The sequence below is a fragment of the Onychomys torridus genome, chromosome 4 (assembly GCF_903995425.1).
Source record: "Onychomys torridus chromosome 4, mOncTor1.1, whole genome shotgun sequence".
NCBI classification, from domain to species: domain Eukaryota; kingdom Metazoa; phylum Chordata; class Mammalia; order Rodentia; family Cricetidae; genus Onychomys; species Onychomys torridus.
In genome coordinates, this window is record NC_050446.1 from 131,518,423 (window position 1) to 131,543,463 (window position 25,041).

Below are 25,041 nucleotides of genomic sequence, written 5' to 3' on the forward strand. Positions count from 1 at the left end.
CCCTTGGGGAGGCACTGATTCCCCCCAACACATATAAGCTACTCATTACTGAGCTGTGATGCCCATGATCAGAGAATTTTGACAAACGAGCAGACACATGCTGGCCGGAAAGCATTCTATGGATGTCTCCTACCTCCCCCAAACATCAGAAGAAACATCCAGGCCCTGTCCCAGCATGCCCCAGGGGAACATGCAGCAGTAGGGTCAAGGCTAGACCCCACCCACTGATAAAGGGTCTGCCAGAGTTCAGGTCCTCAGGGCCTTGAGCCACCTCCAAAGATCAAGTATAGACCAGACTCTTAGAACATTCAAAGCATCTTGTCCATGTATACACTCCAACCAAGGAGACAGCTGTCACCTGTCCCTGAGCAGGACGGGCCTTCTGACCTTCTTGGGTCATTGTCAAGAACATTTGTCCTTGTGAAAGAACATGGGAAGGATTCTGCTGGTCATGTTATCAGCAAATGCTTAACTTCAGCTGGGTCTTCAAGGCCAGACCTTCGGGGCAGTCTGTGGACTGCTGAGAGTCTAGTTTGGTTAGTAGTAATGGGGGTGGGGTGGGGGAGAGACAGCTCAGAGATGGCGCATTGGCCAGCAGGCTCAAGGCCCCAGGTTCTATCCCCAATACCAATAAACATGAAACAACCATCAAATGCAGCCAGCCTCCTGCATGCACTCACAGTGGGACACTGCTGTTTGCTGGCTTTGGAAGCTAGCACAGGCTCTACTTACCCACGCACACAGTAGAGGCAAAAACACACCCAGCCTGTGTGCCAGCTAAACATTTATTTAGCATTCCCTGACACTTGGACTACACATCACTGTCACTTCTGATCATTTAACTCGTGTTTTAGGTGAACAAACCATCTTGAGATCACAGGTTGTAGAGAAACAGGTGTGTGGCTAGACTGAGCCTTGGACCATGGTCCTACTTCAGTTGAGGTCTCAGGCGGTCTCCCTCAGGCTGTGGCCCAAGTCCAGCCAAGGTCTAAGGTGGCCTCCCTGCTTTGAGGAGTTTTTAACCCCTTAGGGAGCTGGCTTGCCCATCTTGTCCATCTGAAAAGATTACATACCTTCCTAACTACAAGTATGCAATATTAGGAAACCACAAAGAGGAAGAGAATACTCTAATCCATCCAACATGGCTCCCAACAGCCAGCTCTAAACTTCCCTCTGCCTTCCACGAGCACAGCTGGCTAGAGGCCAGAGCACACCTTTATACCCTTACTTGCAACAAGATGTGTCTTTATGACCCAATGTGACTGGAGAGTCAAGGAAGGAGACATCTAGGGAACTTCAGGTGAAGCTAGCAGTACTCTGTTTGGGGCACCTCTCCATCTGGTCCCCAGCTCTGCTTCTTCAAAAGCCCTGACCAATGAGAGATCTTAATCAACCAAGACATAACTTTCTAGTGTAACAGGATCAGCCCAGTGTGATAACGCCACCTTCCTGTTTTGCCTCGTGACCTGTCAACACAGGCAAGCTTCTGACAGAGCCAGTCAGTGTGTCTCTCTGCTCAGGCATGCCACCTCCATCCAGTGCCCTAGATGTAGGGCTGAGGCACCATGCTCGGGACCCTGGCTGCACGCATGCCTGTACTCAGGCTACACTGAGGCCCTGGCCTCAGCATGCATACACCAATCTCCTCTCTTCTATTAACCCAGCCCCCAAGGTACAGGCAGCAGAACAATGCTAGGGATGGGACCAAGTCCCTGAGCTATAAAAAGAAAAAGGTCTTGGATCTACCAAGGGACAGGAGTGGGCCTCAGAGCTGGGTGGCTTATGAAAAATTCATGTAGGGATGGGACACAGACCTGATCACTTGGTGGGGTGGAGTACTGCCCTGGGGTGGGGGCTGGGGGGGGGGCTAACATCAAAGGAGACATAGGTCTAACCAAACCAGGAAGGAGGTGCTCTGAGAAGGGGGAGGAGGTCCCTGAAAAAGGATGATGCACCCAGACAATGTCTGTTCATAAGCAGGGGTCCACAAAAGGCCCATGGTGGCCAGGCAGAAGACACTGAGGCTTTGACTACCACAATATCTGACGAAGCCACTGGTGAGCCACTATGGACTGGTAATGACCACCGAGAACACACCCAGCCTGTGTGCCAGCTAAACATTTATTTAGCATTCCCTGACACTTGGACTGCATATCACTGTCACTTCTGATCATTTAACTCGTGTTTTAGGTGAACAAACCATCTTGAGATCACAGGTTGTAGAGAAACAGGTGTGTGGCTAGACTGAGCCTTGGACCATGGTCCGACTTCAGTTGAGGTCTCAGGCGGTCTCCCTCAGGCTGTGGCCCAAGTCCAGCCAAGGTCTAAGGTGGCCTCCCTGCTTTGAGGATTTCTGAAGCCCATAGGGAGCTGGCTTGCCCATCTTGTCCATCTGCAAAGAACATCGGGCTAGGACATCCAGCCTCCCGGGGAGCTGGAAGAGAGTTCATGAATGGACCCAGAATGGGCTCAGGCGACCAGCACATCTAGGTGCACATTTAAGTGTCTTTAGCCTGTAGGGAGTGGGAACAGGGCCCAGAGAGAGAATAGCTGGTCAGTGGTTCTCAGGGTGTCCCCCTCTACTTTAGTTTCTGGGGCATCTCGCAGGAAGTTAGCAGGGTCCAGGAGTGGCCCCATTCTGATTGCAAAAGTCCTTCCTTATAGCCAGAAAATGACACACCCCCAAGAATGTGGTATCCCCACTCAGCCTGGTTGCTTCAAACTTGCGGCTCTTCTAAGTTTCTGAAAAATCACCATGAGCCAGTGGCTTCCAACTGGGAGGAAGGGCTTCCCCTCACCAAAAAGATGCCTAACCAAGACTGGGGTTACATTAAGGTGTCACAACTCGAGACATAGGCACTCCTAGTATCTAGTGTGTGGAGGCCTGGGAGATGGCTGGATATTCCACAGTGCACAGAGCAGAGTGACCCCGCAGACCACACCCATAGCAGCCCTATACTCCCTGCAAAGGGTACCTCCATGTTCCCGGGATGTTCAAGCCACACTGGCCCTGATATTCCTGGATCCCCTTCCCCACCCTCCTCTCCACCTACCCAACCCCCACGGATACAACCCAGAGCGGGTGAGCGGGTGAGAGGCAAGTCACTTCATTTATTGTTTCCTCTGTGGTGAAGGACCAACCAATGCCTCCATCCCATAAACATTTACTGGCCCTGGAAGATTCCAGGCCCCACTGCCATTTTTAAGGGCTTGTCTCTCAACAAATGTTAAGGTCAAGTCAGTCAGAAAGTGGAACTTGAGAAGGGAAAAGAGTGGGGGTGTGTTTTACAAAGTTCAAGACCGAGGAGTAAATGGAAAGACCCCAGACAGCCCCTGCCCTGTGAACAAATGGCTGCTTTATTCCAAGCACTTTCAGAACAGGCAAGGGAGCTTTAAACGTCTCCGGGCACTACCCCACTGAGTCTCTGGTTGCTCTCGGCCAGTCCCCTTTGTGCTAATGGGTCTGAAGATTGATTGGTTATTGACCCATGAGGCATGAATCCACAGCTGTACTCTGGACAGCAGGGAGGAGCCGCCTTGCCGCAGAGAACCTTGAGACCTGATGCAGACCATTCCCAGCAGGCATCTCCAGTAGGAATCGGTCTAGTGGGTCTGGGATCCAGAAAAGCTTAATCACATAGCAAACCTTAGAGACAAACATGCCAGGCATCCATATGCCCACGAGAGGTGACATTCTGGTTGCTTCCATTAAAAAAATAAAATGAGACAAATTATTTTGGAATAATGAGGTTAGCAAGGAAACCTTAAAGCTGATATGTAGCGTCAACCAGAAACACAGGCACTTGTCAAAACTGAGAGTCGTTCTGGCACGCTGCAGAACATGGGTGCTAGCAGCTTTGGGAATGTCTGCTCACTGTTGTCTTGTCCTCTCCTAGCCAAGATCTGACCCAAGGACCTAGAGCTCACTGGCCTGCCAGCTTTTCAACGCTGAGGTCTAGGTTCAGTAGAGGCCTTGTCTCCAAACAAACAAGCAAACAAACACCAAACAAGTGGAGAGTAGTTAAGAAAGAAAGACGAGACCAACACCTCATATTGACCTCCGGCCTCCACACACAAGTGCAGACACATGGCTGACAGGTGTGTACTCACCCCAGCAGTGGCACACACTTAAGCATGTAAAAATCAGCAGTTCCCAACCTGTGGGTCATGAGCCTTCTGAGGTTTTGAACAACCCTTTCACAGGGATACCCTAAGACCATCAGAAAGCACAGGCATTTACATTAAAATTCTTCAGAGTAGCTAAATTACAGTTATGAAGCAGCGATGAAATAATTTTATGGTGGTGGTGAAGGAATCACCTCAACATGAGGCACTATATTAAAGGGCTGCAGCGTGAGGAAGGTGAGGAGCCACTGGTGTAAATGCACGCACCACATGTGCACACACACAAGAATGAACCTCAGCTGAGGCATGTGCTCCTGGTCCTTAACCCTTTCCTTGACCTCCCCCAGCAGCTGTCACCCTGAAGGTCATGAGTCTTTCCTCAGGCTCATGGCCTCACTACAGAACAAGAAAACCCAGTCGGCAGTCACTCCAGTGCCCAGTGAGCCTGTGTGCTAAGCCTGTAAATGCTCACACTCTAAACACCCTCTGCCCCTCGCTTCCTCTCTTTATGTGTTCTAAGTCACCCTGGACACAGACAGAGGTCTGTGCATTTGAACTGCACAGCTGCTGTTGTTCCCAGAGCCATCCCAAAGTGTTCTCCACAATGCTTCTACCACATGCATATACATCCACCCAGGTGCACGCGCGCGCACACACACACACACACACACACACACGCACACGCACACGCACACACACAGACACAGGAAAGGAACCCAACTCCCCATTGGAGGACGTCAGAGAAGGGTGACTCTCCCATATCACAACACAACTACAAATGGAAACACTGGGCATGTGGTAAGGCTGCTTCCACAGACGTTTCCATCCACATCACCAGGTATGATTGCTAAGAGACACACGTAGCTGCCCCAGGGTTTCCTCAGAGGGAGCTGGAGGCATGGAGGCCCCGCATATGGATACACAGGCCCTTTGCCCTGACAATGCTTTTCTACCATGACAGAGAGAGTTGTTACAATCAGGATGGAGAGCTAGAGGGGTACAGCTGCTTCTCTCTCTCACCCATCACAAGGGACCACAAAGTCAAGGTCAAGGCCCAGCAGATGTTCCCAAGCAGTCTGTCCTCTTCCTCCAGGACCCTCCCTGGATGGAGAGACTTGTGTTCAATCACAAGCACGGTCTACACTCATCAGGTAAGGTAGGGTTGCCCCATGGTTCTTACTTTGCAGAACACAGAGAGAGGTAAAGGGGGCAGGGCTGAGGCGGGGGAAGCCTAAGTAAATGGAGAGCTAGCTCTGAATTGCAGGATCATTCTGACCCATTTCAGAGAGTGAGATAAGACCCTGAATCCAGTGTCTGGGTTCAGCCACACAGGCCCAGTGGGGAATGAGGAGCCACCTCAAAGTCCTGAGAACAGGGATTTCTCCACTCAGGCTAAGACTTAGGGACAAGGGACAGCCAGTACCTTCTGGGAAAATTTGGGCAGTGTCCTCACCATCAGGCTCTACCCATAAACCCTAAGTTCATCACCAAACAGTTCCATGACCTCCTGAAACACCAGCAGCAGCTGGGGACCAGGTGTTCAAACACACGAGCTGGTGGGGGACAGTTCACATTCAATTCCTGACAAAGATTTTGTGTTGTTTTTCCTCTCCAGGCCTTCGGCTTACATGGCTATTCTCATCTACGCTTTTACAAAGCAAAAATCCCAACATGCTGCTCACTGTGTATTTTGTTTCTATGTAGGCTGTTCATTCAAAATATACCAGAGAGGGACTGTGGAATCACACACATTTACAGGACTCTGCCTGGAATGTCATCACCCCGCCCGCCGTGTACACAGACACAGACAGCCAACATATGAACACCTGGTGCACCCTGGGAAGGCAAGGACGGCTGAGAAAATAATCTAGGAGACTCTCATCAAAAGCCAAAGACACCAGAAGCTCTAGGTTGTGTATGTGTGTAGTGGGTAGCCATCCCAGCCTTGGCCTGGAAGTTCCAACCCCCATTGAGGCTTCGGTAATGGTCACGCCCACAAGGCGGGGCTGAGGGAGGAAGCTGAAGACCCAGGATCCAGAGGAGATGTCTCTCTTGGCTCTGGAGGTAGACCGAGCAGAGTTCTCCAGAGAACACCACTGGACTGCACCATACCTTTGCCAGACCCTACAACCTATCCCTTCATTTGTAAGTTACCCCACAAATAAACCTCCCTTTTAACTACGTGGAGTGGCCTTAATAATTTCACCATAAATGTAGTAAAATAGCAGCCTTAGATTATTCGCACTGTAATTTGCACTGTTATGAATTCTTATATGTTGATACAAATACAAACTTTTTATATTCCTATTTAAGATAATTTGTATATTGATACAAACACAAAACTATGTTTGTTATAATGTACACATATTTTTACTCTTATTTGAAATATTTGTATATTGATACAAATATAAATTTATATCTGTAATACTGTATGTATGTTCTACTTCTGTTTAAGATATTCTGTATACTGATATATATTTAGGATTATTATCATATTGCATATTGCACTATACATTCCTACCTCTGTTAAAGATATTTTTGTGTATTGTCACAATTTAAAGTCATTGTCCTTTTACTGTACATTTGCTTACAGACTGTTTGCCTTATTTATAGGAGGCCTTAGTCCTTAGGTTGTTTAGGTAGATAAGACATAGATTTATTGTCACCTATGCTTGTCATCTCTATAATTATGTTAGTTAGGTTATCCAGATTTATAAATACATAGGTCAGATGGACAGGTAATCTTCAAACACTTCATGGACCTAGAGAATATGGCACTTAAATAACTTAGAATTCTGTTGCCGTGAGACACAATCGCTCCTGGCAGCACCAATTTGATTTTGAGAGAATGTTGGACTTCTAAGACATTTCCATTTGGAAGTTTGTCTTCTTGGCACAAAATGGCCTACTGGGCAAAGAACTGCCCTTGTCTCAACTGCTGACAGTACGAATGCTGTCCTTTCTGGACAAGTGGGACACAAGGAAAGCGACCACTGTACTCTGCCAAGACAGGGTAAGATGGTCTTTCAGAATTCCTGCTTCTGAAAATGGTCTGTCAGATACTCTAGGCCTGTAGCCAATGTGAATGTACCAACGATGCTGAGAAACATTAGGTGACTGTCCAGGCTGCCAGCTGTCTCTGTCTACTCTTGCAAGACTTCTGAAAGTTGCTTGCATCCTTCTCCCATTTCTCAGGTATTATTATATTTCTTCTCAGGTCTTTGATGAGGTTGAAGATTAACAGTTATAGTTACAACTTAGTATATATACATATATTATATCTTAGATAGAATATATTAAGTGTTAGACTCAGGTTCTTTAGGATAGGACACCTTTTGGAATGATCTTTGTAACATGCCACCTACCCAAGCTCTAGACTTGCCTGGATTTTAGTATGTATTTTTTGCTTGATATTGTTTGCATTTATTGTAATTCCAACTTATCTAAGTCATTATCCCTCATTACTCCTGGACAATATTTGATGACCATTTCTTTGTATATAGTCTTGTATTAGGTTAGAACCTTCTTATGTAGACAAATGGGGGAGATGTAGTGGGTAGCCATCCCAGCCTTGGCCTGGAAGTTCCAACCCCCATTGAGGCTTCGGTAATGGTCACGCCCACAAGGTGGGCCTGAGGGAGGAAGCTGAAGACCCAGGATCCAGAGGAGATGTCTCTCTTGGCTCTGGAGGTAGACCGAGCAGAGTTCTCCAGAGAACACCACTGGACTGCGCCATACCTTTGCCAGACCCTACAACCTATCCCTTCATTTGTAAGTTACCCCACAAATAAACCTCCCTTTTAACTACGTGGAGTGGCCTTAATAATTTCACCAATGTGTGTGTGTGTGTGTGTGTGTGTGTGTGTGTGTGTGTACACATAAACAGATGTGTGGATATGCACATGTATGTGAACATGCATGTGCATGTATGCACGTTTGTACCTGTATCTGTATGCACATGCATCCATTCATGTTTGCACATGCATGATTGTATGAAGTCACCCAGCAGGTGAACACCTGGCCCATCAGATACAGGGTATAATGTTTAGTGCCACATAAAAGTAACAGTGAGGCTGAGGTAAGAATGCACACCTCAGATCAGGGCTTAAAACATGCACCCTTGGCTCTGAAAACAGCACAAGTTCGAACTCACAGTTAAGCATGATTTCAGAGATGGAAGCCTAAAGACCCTGGGGACACAGATGGGACAAAACACGTGGCCTCAGGGATGCTGAGAAATGTGTGCACTGTGCTAGACTTTCCAAAAGGCATGGAAAGCTGAAGGACGTTTGTGGGGCCCCAGAAGGAGGGCACCCACATCTGCCTAAGGCCTTGGACATGACCTCTCTCCTCTGGCCTCTGTGGAATCCACACCAGGCTTTATTGATGTCTGCTCAGCCCCAGCTGCAGGAGTCAGGGGCACCTTGCACCTGCTCCAATCACAAGTGGAAGCCGCTGCTGCAGGCTCAGTTAATGAATGCTCTGCGCTCCTCACTCCCCCAAAGGGAAAGTTTCCAGGAAAGGGGTGGGAAGAAATACTTCAGTAATGAGATTTTTTTAATTAAACTTTTTCATGTTGAAACAAGTTTTTACTTGAAGTTTCTATACAGAAACCTTACTCCATTTTGATCTCCCAGGTTGTGATGTTTTTAAATAACCACAGATACTAAAATCCAGAGAAGGAGTCAGCATTTTCTCTGTTCATCATCGGTCAGCGTGGTGTTCTGTTCCCATCTATGTCAGAAGGGCATCATGGGGAGTGGTACTGAGGGGGCCTCGGATCTGAGTGGGGTGGATGTAATTAATGGCAATTGAAAAGAGTTTCTAACTCTCAGAGGAAAACGGGGAAACTTAACTCGGGACATTTTCTTACATTTCAAATACTTTTTTTGTTTTTTGTTTTTTTCAAGACAGTTTTCTCTGTGTAGCTTTTGAAGACTATCCTGGAACTCATTCTGCAGACCAGACCGGCCTCAAACTTGCAGAGATCCGCTTGCCACTGCCTTCTGAGTGCTAGGATTAAAGGTGTGCACCATTAATGTCCCGCTACATTTCAAACACTTGATCTCAGCATCTGTGTACTTTTTTTTTAAAAGACATACTCTTGCGTAGTCCAGGCTGGCCTTGAATGTGCTCCATAGCCAAGGCTAGCCTTAGCATGCCGATCTCCTGCCCTCTACCTTCCAAATGTTGGCATTACAACGCTTGATTTGCCGTGGTTCTGAGAATCATACCCAGGGCATCCTGCGTGTAGACAAGAGCTCTAGCAGTCAAGCTGCACTCACAGCACCTCATCTCAGTATTTATAGTTAACTACTTAGACACTGAAATTTGGGCAGGAGAGATGACTCAGTGGAGAAGAATGCTTGGTGTTCAGTCATGAAGCTCAGAGCTGTGACTCCAGCATGCGAACAGGGAGGCTCACAAACGCCAGTGACTCCACTCCAAGGGGTCAGCCATCCTCCACTGGCCTCAGTGGGCATCTGTGAGTACATGTGCGTGCGTACATTCATTCTCTCTCTCCCTCTCCCTCTCCCTCTCCCTCTCCCTCTCCCTCTCTCTCTCTCTCTCTCTCTCTCTCTCACACACACACACACACACACACACACACACACACACACACGAGATGATAGATAGATAGATAGATAGATAGATAGATGGATGGATGGATAGAAAGAAAGAAAGAAAGAAAGAAAAGAAAAGAAAAGAAAAGAAAAGAAAAGGAAAGGAAAGGAAAGGAAATAATCTTTTAAAAAAACTGAAATGTAGAGGTGGGCAAGATGGCTCGGCAGGTAAAGAAACCTGAAAACCTGAGTTTGATCTCTAAACCCATTATGGTGGAGGGGGAAAACTGGCTTCCACAAGCTGTCTTCTAAACTCCATGTGCCACACATGCACCTCCTGCCCAGTAAATAAACGTAATAAGAAATTTTAACTATATTTAGACTAACATACCAAAACGAATACAGCTCTACCCAGCACAACCACAAGAAGTACATTTATTATACACCTACTGTTTCTGGGATGATGGGACTTGAGAATCTATGGAGGAGAGGATTGCTATCCAGCCTTTACAGCATGAGTGGACAGACTCAGAGACGGTTAAAGTAGCTCGTCCAAGGTCACACGGCTACTTATTCCACCAGGGTGGAAACAGACGCATGGGTTTAAGCCGTGTCTAAAGAGAATTACTGTGGATGTTCCTCAGGGCTCCCTTGCCAAGCCACACCCACCGCTGTCACCAAGAACTTCCGTTCCTCGGCAGGGAAGCCCCCAACCCCCCACCCCATAGATCATCCAGAATTAACTGCAAAGTGTCAGGAAACTTGGCCAGGCAGCCCTGAGCATGAGCGAGGGCTGGAAGCCTTCACTGGGAAGCCCTTTATAGAAAGCCTGTTGGCAGCCCCGGCTCCTGCATGGGAACAAATTAACAATGGCATCCTAAACACAGGAAAGGAAGGAAATTGGAAACACAGTTTATGCTTGGCCGGCCCTTTGAAATACTGTACCATGCTACTGACATCAATTAATGAAAAGCAGGGCTGTGCTGAGAGGCTCCGGTTTGGAAATGCATTAACACACGTTAAACATGTTGGTACAGGAACCAGATTATAAGCACTCTGGTTCCCAAACAATAAAGCAGTTACCCAAACCCTGGTGCTCGCAGAGGCCTCATTAATTCGATCCACTCCTCGAGGATCAGTGGAGGCTTTGCGCCGCTCCCCGCGATGCCTTCCCACAGAAATGTTGAAAGGACAGCCTGGCACATGCTACTCTGAGCTTCACAACGGGGCGTGTCGGGCTCCGTGCACTCCTGACATCCCCCAAATTATAAACAGCCCATCCTGGAGCGGAGAAGTACCCAGCCTGTCCTGGCGTTCATCTGCACTGCTCGACTTGGGGGTCGAGCGATTTTTTTTCACCCGGGGGAGGTTAACCGTGAAATATCTGTTCCACATTAAGAAATACCAAGTCACATTTTTTGTCAAATAGTATTTGTCAAATGCCATTTGCTGCAAAACCTGGGGAATTCGATCCCAGCTGAGCACACAGCTAATACCAACTGGTTCACATAATAGCCTTAGTGGTGCATGCGGTCACTTGCAATGCAAGCCCTCCTGCCTCTATAAACAGTTGCAGGGACTAGGAGGGTGAGTTCTGGAATAAATAAGCATGTGCCCCGAGCTGCCCCAGCACAAAGAACCCCACATGCTGCCAGAGACCCTGAATGGTTTTGCAAGAATATTCTAGAGGGCGAATCGGTGAATCTCACTCAGCTTTCTGAGAGCCTATCCAAAAAGTAGGCTACTTTCTTGAAAGTCTAGGCTCACCAACACTGCCTCTGAGCACACACCTACTGTGTCCCAATATCGGGATCCAAGCCTCAGGCATCACCGACGTCCCTCATCCCACTGACATCATCCCTCCCAACTCCACGTCGATCTGGGATCCATCAGGCTGAGGCCGTTGGAGTGCGTGATGCTGAACGTGTTATCAGTTTCTATGTAAATATTGGTGTTTCCTCACCCCACGGAGGCAAGGGGAGGCAAAACAGCCTGAGCGCGTTTGATTTAAACTAATTAAAAGCAGAGGGCTGTGCAATTCAATATATTGATTTTACCAGTGGGACTTAAATCTTTTATAATAAGTGTACACAGCTGTGGCTCCCTCCCACCACCATGCTCTCTCCCGCTAATCCCGGAGTGCATTCCTTCTGACAATAGCAAGACAGATCCTATACATCCCTGCCTGTGCCCTGACCCCAGAGACACAGCAGAGCCCGAGAAGGCAAGCTGTGCAGTGGCCAGCCACATCCCCCGTGTGCCGATGGGCCCCCACCTCAGCTGCTGGGAGGGAAGGGCTCTCCACTCCACAGCTACACGAAGGGGCAGGGCCAGGGTGGGAAGGGTGGAGGAGGCAGCCGGAGGACACTGTGAGGCTCGATGAGGGCCAAATATGACCTTAGCAAGCGGGGTGGGCAAGATTTAAAAGCGATGGGGGCGATCAATCAATGTCCACGGGACTCTGCCTGGGATGAAATCATCACTTGTCTCCCAGTTCAGCAGGCATGTGACATGCGCTCACATCACAGGCATGCCAGCGGTCAGGGGATCATTCATGCTCAGTGTTTATCTGGGCAAAGGCTCGGTGGCCGCCACCATCTTTGCTGAGGCTAAGGCCCCAACCCAGTCCTCTGGAGCTGGGTCTCAGAGGCATTCTTTTCTCCACGCAGGGAAACAATCACCAGCTCTTCTAGGCACCACCTCCCACCTTCCACGGGAACCTCAGACCCAAATGACAGCCCTGGGATAAACACCCAAGCCAGCCATCCGAGCTGCCATCCAGGGCCCAGCCTTTGCCTTGATTGCAGACGGGAAATACACAAAAGATCCCAAACAGTTCAAATCTGGGTCACATAATATCCTTGGGAAAAGGGGAGGGGGAATCTTTGATTTATAGACCCAGGAAAATGAGGTTTAAAAGTGATTTTGAAAGGGTTACTGAAAACACAGCTGTTGGTGCACCCCTATGGTGAAGTTGGTCTGCAAAGAGAGAGGGAGAGAGGGGGAGAGGGAGGGAGGGAGAGAGAGAGAGAGAGAGAGAGAGAGAGAGAGAGAGAGAGAGAGATGAAGGAGGAAACCATGTGACATCTCTATTAACCTTCCTTTGCTAACCAGAAAGAGCTGGAATGTGAAGGAACCCCTTCCAAATTCTAAGGCGGGCCAGCTTACAGCTGCAGGCGCCTGCAGCCATGCTCGTGGAGCACTCCCCAACGGACGTGTTTAAATTGTAACAGAACCTCTCCCTGCTACTCCCCAGTGGTAGGGCCTGTTCCGAGGGGTAAAGGAGAGATCTTAACACCAAACACTTGTCTACAGAAAGGACAGCCAGATGGGGTAAAGTGAAAACCAACTGCTCGGTCTCCCTTCTGCTTCCCAGCCTGAGTTAACAAAAGCCACTTTTATGTGCTGGCTACAATAATGACAGGGTTCTAACTTCTCCTTTTTCTAACTTAGCTTCGAAGATTAAACAAATTTCATTCCTTCCTAACCTGGCCCAGAGATAAACAGGAGTCATACACCCTCTCCAAGCCGGTTGGCTTTCTAGAAGATTCTGAAGAGAGCTGCTGGGGTTTCCAAAGAAAGAATGGTTGGGGTTAATGGCTAGACTAAGTCTCTGCAGGATCAACTTTGCCTGGGGACTGTTTAAGAGAGTGTGGCCTGTTTTGAATTCCAAAATGAACTCTACCCAGAGGACTCAGGGGCTTGTTAATCCAAACCAGTTTACAGACCTTGCCATTGAACTCAGGGGCCAGAGCTGGGAAGATGGGTGTCCCACGCAAGTAGCCGACTGGCTTCTCCAGAGGCTTTATGATGCAGGCTGGTCTTTGTCGTCTGGGAGGGTCAAGTCTTCGCACACAGCAGCACCTGGTTTTGCTGTGTATTTCCCTCTAGTGTAGACCCACTCAGCCTAGCAAACTGCTCAGATTCCAGCGAGAACGACTTACAAGAATAAAAACCAGTTTGGCTGCAGACAGAAGGGTAAAGGATCTGCAAAAGCCTTCAGGATTGAGGCAGGGGTCCCCAGGCAGGCAGGCCTGGGGAGCCGTGGAGGTGTGCGGGGGCGGGAGGGGGCAGCTGGGGAAGCCAGTCTGCATGAACACCAAGTGCAGCAACAGTGACAAGGGTCGGCTTGACGGGAACCAGTGACATTTTCTCACTGGGGGAGTGAGAGGCTAAGAGTCAACTTGGCTTTCTAAAGCTTTGTCTATTTCTTATCCACGTGACTGGCAGTCCAACTAAGCTTTCTCAGCAAACTCAGTGTGGGGGCAAGTTTACAATCAGAATGTTACTCCTCTTCCACCTGACTGCTCCCCCAAGTCGCTCCCAGGGAGAGATCACACCAGCAGAGGCAGGAGGTGCTGCAGGCCTGCGCTGTGGCCCAGCAGAGATTAAAGATGCATCTACAGCCAGCTCTGGGCAGCTGCAGTCTGAGGCTTCCCCTAATTACCTATAGTTTAGGGACAGAAAGAGAAAGAAAACAAGATCCAGGTCCATGGATTCTCTTAAAAGCTGCTCTGCTATCTAATTGGGAGTGATGGTCCAGAAAACCAGGCCTGAGAAAGTCAGGATGGTCCAACAAAAGCCCAAGGCCAGCCCCACTGAGTAAGAGGCTCAGACAAGCCAGTCTTTGTCCTTACAACATGAAAGAATGGACTGAAAGGTGTGTGTGTGTGTGTGTGTGTGCAGCCAGAGGAAGCCACCCAGCTGTGGCCTCCCCAGCATGCCCCAGCTTGTACCCAAGGCCAGGGGGAGCGACCGCCCCCGCCAAGTTCCCAGCAGGGCCCGGGGAGCCGCCCTGGGAGCCACCTGGCCTTCTGGGATGCAGGAGGCCAGCTGGGGCCACACTGCCTGACCTGAAGAACAGAGAATGGCCACCAAGTCAGGGATTATATATCGCTGCTTGATGAGCCCAGCAAGGCTCAGAAGCATCGGTTAGGGCCTTCCTGGAGATCACAGGAGGAGAGAACAGAAGATCTGAAAGCCCTACCCTCACCCCAAGGAAAGGACCCTGTTAACCCTGGCTTTGAGACGGCTTCACACATCCATGCTGACCACATACTGCTAAGCATGCTATTTAGGAGTGTTCTATAGTTTTTTAGCAATAATCTACATACTTTAAAAAACTGACACAGTGAAACACAGCCTCCATCTCCCAGCACCCTAAAGTCCTGCCCCCAGGAAAATCTCTTGCAGTTGTCTGGTCACAGGCTTTTTCCTTCCTTCACGTCTTGAAGACGGTTAGTTCCAAAGCAGGGTCTCTTCTTAACAAGTGTCTAAGGAGAATTTAAACTTGTTTCATATTGTTTGGGTATCTCTAGCACCCACCATGACCCTTGTTTCATTATTTGGTATTTTTGATCAATAACGGAGGCAGACAATGGCCTCCCGGGGACTCCAGGGCCTTTATCTGGAGCTGGGAGGATTTACGTGAGACCCCTTCCGCGCCCCAGGTGCCCAGCGGGGGAGAGGTGGCCTTCAAGCTGCATTATTTCCAAGTTGACACAGCGCCCATGGTGTGTTTGGTGTCTTGACTTGGGGCTTTCTCAGCAACTTCCACAAGCAGAATAAAAGCGGCTCAGGAAGCAGCATTATCAGGGTGTGTTATCACCAAAGCCAAATATTTGATGATCAACCCACAGCGCTCCGCCGGGGGTTAGTTTGAGCAAGTTAGACACAAGTGAGCATGTGAGCGCACAAATGCAGGGGGAGCTGTCCCGGACCAGCCGCAACATAGCCTCGCATCACTTGGTTGGCTGGGACTCCGGTAGGGAAGAGGGTTCCCTAGCCACTCGGTGGCGGCCTCTGTTCCGAGGTCCCCAGCTACCCAATCGCCAAACCCCGTGGTTTGCGCGCCACACGTGATAAACGCTGAAAATGGATTCTGCCCGCCCGGGACCTATCATTAAATATTTAAAATAGAAAGCTTGCAATGGCAACGTTCTTTCCCCGGCTCCAGCCGAGAGCTCAAAGGTAGGGGCCCAGCGGCTGGGAGAGGAGCCCCGAGGCGCTCCGTGTGCGCGCCGAGACAGGCGCACCGCAAGGGGACAGGTACGGCTGGCCAGGGCGGGGAAGGGAATGGGATGCTCGCGATGCCAGAGCCAGGCTGGACTCAGAGGATCGAAGGAAGGGCGGGAAGGCAGCTTAACCCACAAGGGCCCTTTAAATCCAGGTAGCGCGGGCCGCTGTGGCCGGTTCAGCTCACATGACCCAGCCGGGCGCTTTGAACTGAGCCGCGGCCCAGCCCGCACCTCCCTCCCCAACCCCGGGCGAAGCCGGCAAAGAAACTCAGGACCGATCCTTCCCTCCTGGTATCCCCCTGTAAGCCCTACCAGGAGCGCACAGAGCTTAGGGTCCATTAAGACCCGGGTGCGAGAGTCTCTGGCGGGCACTGATGCTTTGCAAATGGAAAGGTGGATCCGCTGGCTGAAAGCAGAGACCCTCTCCCTGTCCCAAAGTGGTCCCCGTCTGAGACATACCCCTCCCACCGCCACTCACCGAGGTTGACGAAGCTCATGACCATATCGGCGTCGGTGAGAAAGTGGCTGTCCTGCAAGCTGGCTAAAGGGGGACCCTGGGTACTGAAGACGGCCTTGTAGGGGTAGGAGAAGCCCTGGCCGTCGGGCCCGCTCTCCTCCACCGCCATGGCGTTGTACAGGTCCAACATGAACATGGGCGCCGAGTTATGCTTTCCCTGGAGGTGAGGGCGCGGGCGATGGGGCAAGCCCAAGATGGACAGGATCTCCCTCTGCATCTCCCGCCGCTCCTGGCTGCGGAGGCGCCGGTGGATGAAGCTCGAGTGCACCTCGTTGTCCAGGCTGAAGTCGGCTAGCGCGGAGCGCAACAAGAACAGAGGCGCCCAGAGAGCCACGAAGCTGTGTGGCGCCGTAGCGCGCAGCGGGCGCACGTGCATCTCGCCGGCTCTACGCGCGATCCGGGGCACCGGGGCCCGAGCCGCCCCAGGTGGCAGCGGAGGGGGCAGGGCAGCGGTCCACGACGCGAGATCACTTGCTGGAGACTAGCTTCGCCGCGGCCTTGCCACACATGGCCACTCCCCGGCCGGCTGCGCTCTGCTCGGGACGCCTCTGTCCTCTGCTCAGCCCTGGCGCGGGGCCGCTCGGCCCGCACTCGCCGGTACGCACCGCAGGGTTAGCACAGCAGCTTGGGAGAGCTAAGGAAAGAGCGAGGAGGCGGGCCGGGATGGGAGGAGCAGCAGCCTTGCAGACCTTGGAGTCCGGAGAGTGAATGCCGGGGAGGCAGCTGAGCGCCCGGCGAGCCCTCGCTCCCTTCTCTCTCTCGGGTAGCGCCCAGGCCTGCCGGCACCGGCTACAAACCCTCTTCCGACTTCCCGCTCCCAGAACAGGGGCCCCAGGTCGCTGCTCCAGCCCTGCGCGTCCCGGATCTCCCTGTAGCCGCCTCGGGAGCCCCAGAGTGGTGCGCGCTGGGGCCCGGTAGGAGGAGGAGGGGGAGGAGGAGCGGGAGGACCGACCTTCCCGCCCCTCTCGCTCCCGCGGCCTCCCACCTGCGCCCGGCCCCGCCCTCCCCAAGCTTGGCCCAATGGCTTCATTCATTCCTCCCAGGGCACTTTACAAATATTTACCGAGTGCCCACCATGTGTCCCGTACCTGGACCGACGCCGCAGGGGTGCGGAGAGAGGAGTCCGAGGCGGCCTTGCCCTCTCGGAACTCGCACTTGGAGGTGGCCAAAGTGAGACCTGTGTCACCTTCGGGCTGTGGTGGGAAAGTACCGGGAGGGAGCGCGGGAATCCAGAAGGCTCCTCGGAGGTGGCCACCCTTGGACCTGGCTCGTCTCCAGTCCCTCCCGGATACTCCATTTGCTGTAGTCATGCAGACCCACTCCGCACACCTCCTTAGCTGCCAGCTCTGCTACCCCGCCATTCCTCCTCAAGGGACGTTCTCTCCCTGCCCCTCCCCCTAGAGTGCCACTTCCTCTGGGAAGGAGGGGCAGAGATAATGTGGAGATAAGGTTGTTTCCTCCTACGGACGTTACTTTTATTTTCGGCACTTCACTGCCCGAAACACACACACACACACACACACACACACACACACACACACACACACACACAGTCTTGATTTACGCTGTCTATGGTCATGCCCGCCCCCGCCCCCAAGTCCAGCATCCTGAGTGTTCAGATTTGGCTTCTAGGCTTTTTTACCCTAGTATTTTGAACCCAGAACCGGAGAATCCTCTGATGTTGCAACTTTGTTGAGTGCATAAGTGAAATTTGGGACTAGAAAACGTTCTCACCCTTTCCTTGTGTGTGTGTGGGGGGGGTGTTCCCACCCATTCCTTATCCTGACACAAGTCTCTTAGTTCTTCACAGTCAGACGCCTCCCAGCCCCAGGCAGGGCTAAGGAGTAGGCAGATGGTCATTGTACCCAAGTTCATGGCCCAGGGGCTGTTCAGGAGACCTCCCAACTGCATTTTCCTGTCCCAGAAGGACCAGCCACCCTCTCCTCACACAAGGAAAGACTCAAAACACTCTGCCTCTGGGGCTTTCAGTGGATTGCTGCTCTTTGTGGCCTCAGTTTCCTTATCTGAAAAATGGGAGCAATGTAGCTTTCACCCAGAGTGGCAGTGGGTCTGTAGGATGGTAGGCCAGGTTTCCGTGCTCTCCTAAAGGCTAGCTTCCAGAGAACCCAGGGAGTCCGAGATGAAGTGTGAGGGGCAGAGTTTGGGGAAGGGCATTGAGTAGGGGCCCCTCTTGGAGTCCTAGGGTGAAAAGGGACAGCCTGGTGAGAAAGTCTCCCGTAACGTTAGGAGCCTGCACATGGGGATTTTTGATAACATGGCTGCCTGAGGCCTGCAGAATTTAGACAACAAAAGAGGCAGGTCTTAAACCCGGGCTGTGGATGCCCCAGTACTCAGTCCCTGGCCAGTACAGATCCCCGAGAGGCCCTCCCTGGACCTGCCTTGTGAACTGAGGCCATGCTGGCTGTCATGACCTCTGGTCACCATGTCACAGTTCTTGAAAATGAATACACCAAAGGGCCTACTTTCACTTTAGCAAACCCTGTGGCCAGCCTAGATGCCACACATAGGGCCAGACAGGAGGACAGCACGGTGACCTCTGTGACAAGCTGGTTCTCAGGCCCCTGGAAACAGCAGGGACCCTCAGTAAGGTCTGGGAACCAGAATGGAGCAGTCCCTTCCTTCTTCTGCCTGGGAAATACCAAAGCCAGGTGGAGGAGGACCCAAGAAAATAGAGACAGAGCATCTGGCTGGCCTTTGGGTAGAGGAGGACATCTGACCCATGAGCTGGGGGGGGGGGGGGGCAGGAAAGCCGCTGTCCACAGGACAGTACACAAACAAGACCCCACAAAGAGAATGAACCACCCAAGTAAGGTGAGAGATGGAACGGAGAGCTTCTGAAAGAGACACATTCCTGGAAAAGACATCAAGAAGAGGAGCCCAGCCAGCAAGAGCAGAAGCGGGAACTAGGCTAGCCCCAGACCTTCCTGCGGCCTTAGCCAAAGCCCCACAGGAACTATGCTGATCCCAATGCCAGCTTCAGTGCAGGAAGTGGCTTCCTTCCAAAGTCTAGAATGACATCAAGTTAAGGTGTACTGCTCAAGGAAGCCCCTAGCTAGCAAGGTGGAGTCATTGCAGAGGAGGACCAGGTCTGGCTGCTGCCGATTTGCATGTGGAAAACACTCCTGTCAGGGGTTCCAATCAAGTCCTCCACCAAAAAGGCCTAAACGAAGGATCCTAGTGTGTCTCCTGCTGGTCTCTCCCTGAGGACCCCACACACCCACAACAAAGCGGATGTCTGCTCACCAAGTACCTGTTGGATGGATGGATCAATCCAATGTAACCCAGAAGGCCAATGACTCAGGCATAGACCATGAAAGGCTGCCCCTCACCCGGGTTCCCACCTCCCTGGGGCCATCTTTTCTCATTCCTCAATTCTGGAGATAAGATTCCCTCTGAACTCCCACCACCCCCCAGTCATCATTATCTTTCTGTGCTTCCTTCCTCTTCCTCCCAGAGGAGTCCCCAAGACCTCAGCAGATCCCAGCTTTTTCTGGATGGTGGGGCAAACAAGCAGTTCAGAAGCACCTCTGCAGCACCCAGGCCATCTCAGGAAAGGCTTTGGGGATGCTTAGGGGCAGCCTGGGTGCAGTGGCAGTGAAACTGGCCAGTTCCTGCCTTAGTTTCCCAGTCTATAAAATGAGGGGCTAGGAGCTTGTGACTCCCAAGGTGGTTTAAGGGTTCACAAGTGCCCCCCACGGAAAGGGATCTGCCAGCGGCCTCGAGTACAGAGGACATCCTTGAAAATGTTAGTTGCCATCTGGTAAGACTGAAAACACCCCTGGAGGAAGCTTCCTGTAGTTAAAATGAACAGAACTTTCCATGGTGGTCTGCACAGAGGATCACAGCCCTGAGCAGATAGCAATGGTGTGAGAGGAAAGGAGGCCCAGTCAATTTTAAGGCTCCTGAATCCCGGTCCCCTGCCAGCTTCTCTTTGTCCCCAGCCCCCACCCCAGGCCAGCTTGGGCCCAGGGACTTCCTGAGCAGGCAGGCCCTGACCCACACCAGCCCCACCCCCACCCCGGCAGGGCACCCAGCACAGGCTTCAGAGTGTAATGTGATCCCCCAGGCTGCTCCACACCTGGGCCACCTGGGCCTGGAATGGAGGGGTGTCCTTGTGTCTGGAGACTGCCCTCCCCAGCTAGCCTCCCAGTGCCGGGCAAGGAGTTTTCATCCGGTGTACCATCAGTCACACCCTGCAGAGACGAAGTCAATCCCAACAGCATATGTCTCCAAGGCTATAAAAAAGAAAAGAATTCTGCTGATGTATACATTGCAGAGCAAGGTGGGACCTCATCTTCAGCTGCAGAGTCTCATTCCATCCGCCTGGGGAGCAGGAGCTGAGCCAGCTGGTGCCCTGCACAGCTAGGGGGTACAGGCAGTTTCCCTGCTCCCACCCAACCTGGTCAAGGCCAAATAAACCTAGATCTCAGACTCAAGGTGAAAAGCAAGCTCTCTCCAGCCTTCCACACAACCCCACCATGCCCCCCACTGAAACCTGCCTCCCTCCCTCTCTGTCACACACACGCACACACGCACGCACGCACAGGCACACACACAGGCACAGGCACATGTGCGTGCAACCACATGTGCCATGCACGCATAATAAAGAGGTAGGAGGGCAACTTGCAGTAGTCGGTCTATTCTCTTCTTCCACCACATTTGTTACAAGGATCAAAGTCAGGTCATCAGATTTGGCGGCAAGTGCCCTCACTCACTGAACCCTCCCATCCAGATTTGAGTTTTGGATGAAAAAAGATCCAAGGACCTATTCCTGGGGGGTCCAGCTTGCCCTGGTCTCATAGAGGGGACTGTTAGATTTGGGCCAGAATTTCCCAGGTTAAGCCATTATATGCAGAGTTCTTCAGCAGCAGCAAAGGTCCTGGAAATCCGGGCTTCAGTGTCTCCCTCTTAGGGCAGGAAAGATGCTCTAATTCAGGCACCATTGTCTAGCTGCGGCTAGAATCTGCACTCAGGTGTGCAGTCACCACCTGACACAGGACCCTCTTGGGGATATGGGCCAGTGGGTTAAAACTGCCTGCTGCACAAGCAAGAGAGGCATGGGAGTCCCAGCACCCACATCAAAGCCAGCACTGCCGGGCGGTGGTGGTGCACGCCTTTAATCCCAGCTCTCGGAGGCAGAGGCAGGCAGATCTCTGTGAGTTTGAGGCCATCCTAGTCTCCAAAGTGGGTTCCAGGAAAGGCGCAAAGCTACACAGAGAAATCCTGTCTCAAAAAACAAAAAATATAAACAAAAGCCAGGACTGTGGAGGAGCAGAGACCGGAGGATCGCTGGGGCTTGCTGGCTGCCAGCCTAGCTCCAGATTCAGTAAGAGACCCTTCCTCAAGGATAGATGATGGAGAATGATAGACCTAAGACAGACAGACAGACAGACAGACACACACACACACACACACACACACACACACACACACACGGAAACAGAGTGATCTTTTCTCACTCTGTGGTTTTTGTCATCCTCCTGAAAGCCTCCTTTAGCTACCTCAGTCCTGACTCATGGGAGAAAGCCAAAATGGGGAGATTAGCAGTTCCCAGAGGGCCTTAAATGGGATGCAAAGCCTCCTAAGAACTAGATTAAGGGTGCAGCTCCCCATGTCAGAGCACTGGACTCCAACTCTAACCTACATGGAGTTGCTGGCTTCCCTGTCCCACAGATGAGGCAGAAACGCACACATGTGGTCATGAGCAGCCAGCCCAGCATTCCACTCCAGGGGTACCTGCTGCCGAAAGTCCTGTTTCAGCTGGGCTGTCCCTACCATGGAGCCAGTACAAGGTGTAGATTCCACCGTGCCCATGATTCTAACCGGTGCTTAGAACCGTCAGATTTGGCAAAATAAAATCAAGACAGGCTTGGGGAGGTGGGCTTTTTCTCATTCACACTTTCCACCACCCAAAAATAGACAGCTCCTTGTCTATTGCTTTCTCCCCACTGTTAAAATGTGGGCCTGTAGGGTGGGGCTGAGAAGGTGGGGAAGTGCTTTACAGCCCATCCTTGCAGAGGACTCATGTTTGGTTCTGAGCACCCCCGTGGAGTGGAGTGGATCGGAACCACCATTAACTCCAACTCCAGGAGCTCTGACTCCCTCTCCTGGCCACCAAGGGGACTGCACTTAAGTACACATCCACATAGGTGCATGCACGAGACAAACAGACAGACACACACACACACACATACACACACACATTTAAAAATAAAGTATGTTAAGATGTGGGCATCAGTTCTGTTCTGACCCACTCACATATCTGAGAACCAGAATGGTGTCTGAAATGCGGCTGGTGCTCAGTGATGAATTGATTAACGAGCAAGCTTTCAGAGATAACTATGGCGTGGCTGGAATGGCACCTGACTCAGAATCTGGAGCCAACACTCAGTCACCTGCCAAGTGATGATAGACACGCCTCTGGTCCCCCTCCTTCTGCAGGGCTCAGCTGACAAGTCCTCATCATTGAACTACCGGGTGAGAGATTCTCGATGGAGCCCCTCCCCCCCCAGCAGCAGTGCCTCCCTCCATTCTTCCTGCCCAGCTCGTGTCCCACAGCTGTGCCCAGGGACACAGCCCTGGCTGTCCTGACTGTGAGTGTAAGGCTGCTCGCCCCAGCATTTCTGCAGACAGGTTGCGGTGCTGCGAAAGCAGAAGCGGGCAACACAGCAGACTCAGCAGCTGTCAGCAATGAGCTCCTGGCATGGACTCTCGTCACCTCTGCGCTCCCCCTCACTTTTCCAAACAGACACCATCTGTATTCTCCACCCACGAGGAGGACACTGAGGCCCAAAGAAGCTAACCTCGGGGCCTACACACAGAGAAAGCAGAGAGCCACTGTGAACCCTGCTGGCCTAACTGAAGCCCCAGCTGTTTCATAGCATCCGGTTTTGTGATAGCGCCACCTACTGGGGATGGATGTGTGAAATGCTATGGGGGCAGGGTGGCTATAAACGGACCCCTCCACCACCTAGGCCTCTTCAACCAGAGACAACCAGGCCAGAGTATGTCACATGCAAGTACCATCCAACTTGGCCAGAGTGGCAAATGAGTCCGCTCTAAGCATGAAAACTATGCATACTTCTCAGACTGTGGGATCCTGGTTAGGTAAGCTGTAGGAGGCAGAGCTAGCATGGCCGTGATTAATGAGGAGCCAGCTGGTGTCACACCCTATACAACACACTTCAGTATCACCACAGTCACCTCTGAGAATGATGACCTCCAGACTTACACAGAGCAACAGTACACAACGGTCTCAGCATTCCTAATCATTCACTGATTCATTTATGTGTATTTGTTAATCTCAGCAGCAGCAGTGGAGAGACATCCAATGGCCTTTCTGTTTTAGCTGGGGGAGAGAAAGGAGGAACAGGAGTGAGTGACAAGACCCAGTAGGGTGGCACACGTCTTTAAACCCAGGACTCGGTAGGCAGAGGCAGGCGGATCTCTGTGAGGTCAAGTCCCGCCTGGTCTACACAGCCTGGTCTCATGACAGCCAGAGCTATACAGTGAGACCAGGTCTCAGCCCCCACTCCCTCTAAAAACACCTGACAGGTTAGAGGCAAGCAAGGGATTGAGGACAAAGCAGGCGGGGGGGGGGGGGGGGGCGCTTTTAGAGGAAGGACTTCTGAGAAGCCAGGCGTGAGAAGATGAACAGGGAAGGGTATTGTTGGTACAGGGAACAGTAGGTGCAACATGAGCATCAAGAGCTAATGGACTAACAGAGCCAGACTCACCTTCAAACCCAGTGGATCACCAGCCCTGTGCCAGCCCCTGCCATCTATCTGCATTCTCCTACCTTGATCACTGGGGTGGCAGGAGTCAGTGTCAGGAGCAACTTCCTGCTGCCAGCAGAATTCAGCACAGATCCCTGCCAGCTCCCTCCCCAGGACAGAGTCCACACAGTACACTATGGGACTGTACACTTCTCACCTGCTACACCAAAGAGGAAGCTAGACCCCACCCCAGGCTGCTCTGCCCCAGCATGCTCCCAGGAGGCTGTCTGCTTGTCCATCCACAAGCACCCAGAGCCAGAAGCTGGCATGGTGCCAGACACCAAAGCGTTTGTCACACCACACTTTCCAGCTACGACTGCTGAGTTGTCAAACACCAAGGAAGGACAGGGATTAGCTGCCTGTCTCAGGCTTGAGCCCTACTACCTGACCCCGTGGAAGTGGTGCAAGTCGGTGGCTCCCTGTGGCCCTCAGTGTCTCTGACACTGTGGCCTTGATTTTGTTTAGATGGGGTAAAATCCTTTGATTCCGAAATGCCATGTGGGAATTTTCTGGGGAGAGCAGGGCGGGGGGAGTGTGTGTGCAGAGAAACAAAAGACTGATTTTCGGGGCTTCAAAAGCCTTGTTATAACCAGAAAATTTAATTTCCAGACATTTGGTTCTTTTATTCTCATCTTTGAAGAAGGCAGGAGATCAACAGAGGGCAGCCGTCCTGCGCCCCAGGCACGGTGCATGTTGGAGGCATCTGGGCCTCAGACACCCTTGTCTTGGAATGAAGTAGTAAACAAGCCTAGCAGATAAAACTGGCCTGTGGTGGAGGAGCGGGCCTGGCTCCCAGGCAGCGTTTTTATAGATAAAACAACAGGACAAGACTCAGAAGACATGCTGCAAAAAGGCCCTGTGTGTGCGGACGCCCAAGTCCCTGCTCAGGAGCAAGGTGCACACAGCAAGAGAGGGCCAGGAATTCAGAAGTGTCTTTTGCCACCTGGAAGCCTCTGGGTTTGGGTTCTTTGTTTGTTTGAGACAAGGTCTCACTCACTAGCCTAGCTAGTGTTCAGCTCCTG

The 25,041-nt window shown here is 51.6% G+C and overlaps 1 protein-coding gene across 1 annotated transcript in view; it reads right to left on the reverse strand.

Moving 5' to 3' along the window:
* The window catches only part of Bmp7 (bone morphogenetic protein 7), a 76,863-nt gene extending 59,749 nt beyond the window's left edge, over positions 1 to 17,114 (reverse strand). The window contains exon 1 of the mRNA XM_036184670.1: positions 16,185 to 17,114. Within this exon, the coding sequence (XP_036040563.1) occupies positions 16,185 to 16,599 (415 nt within the window). The 5' untranslated portion in view covers positions 16,600 to 17,114. The remainder of the gene's footprint in view (positions 1 to 16,184) is intronic.
* Positions 17,115 to 25,041: the final 7,927 nt, after the last annotated feature.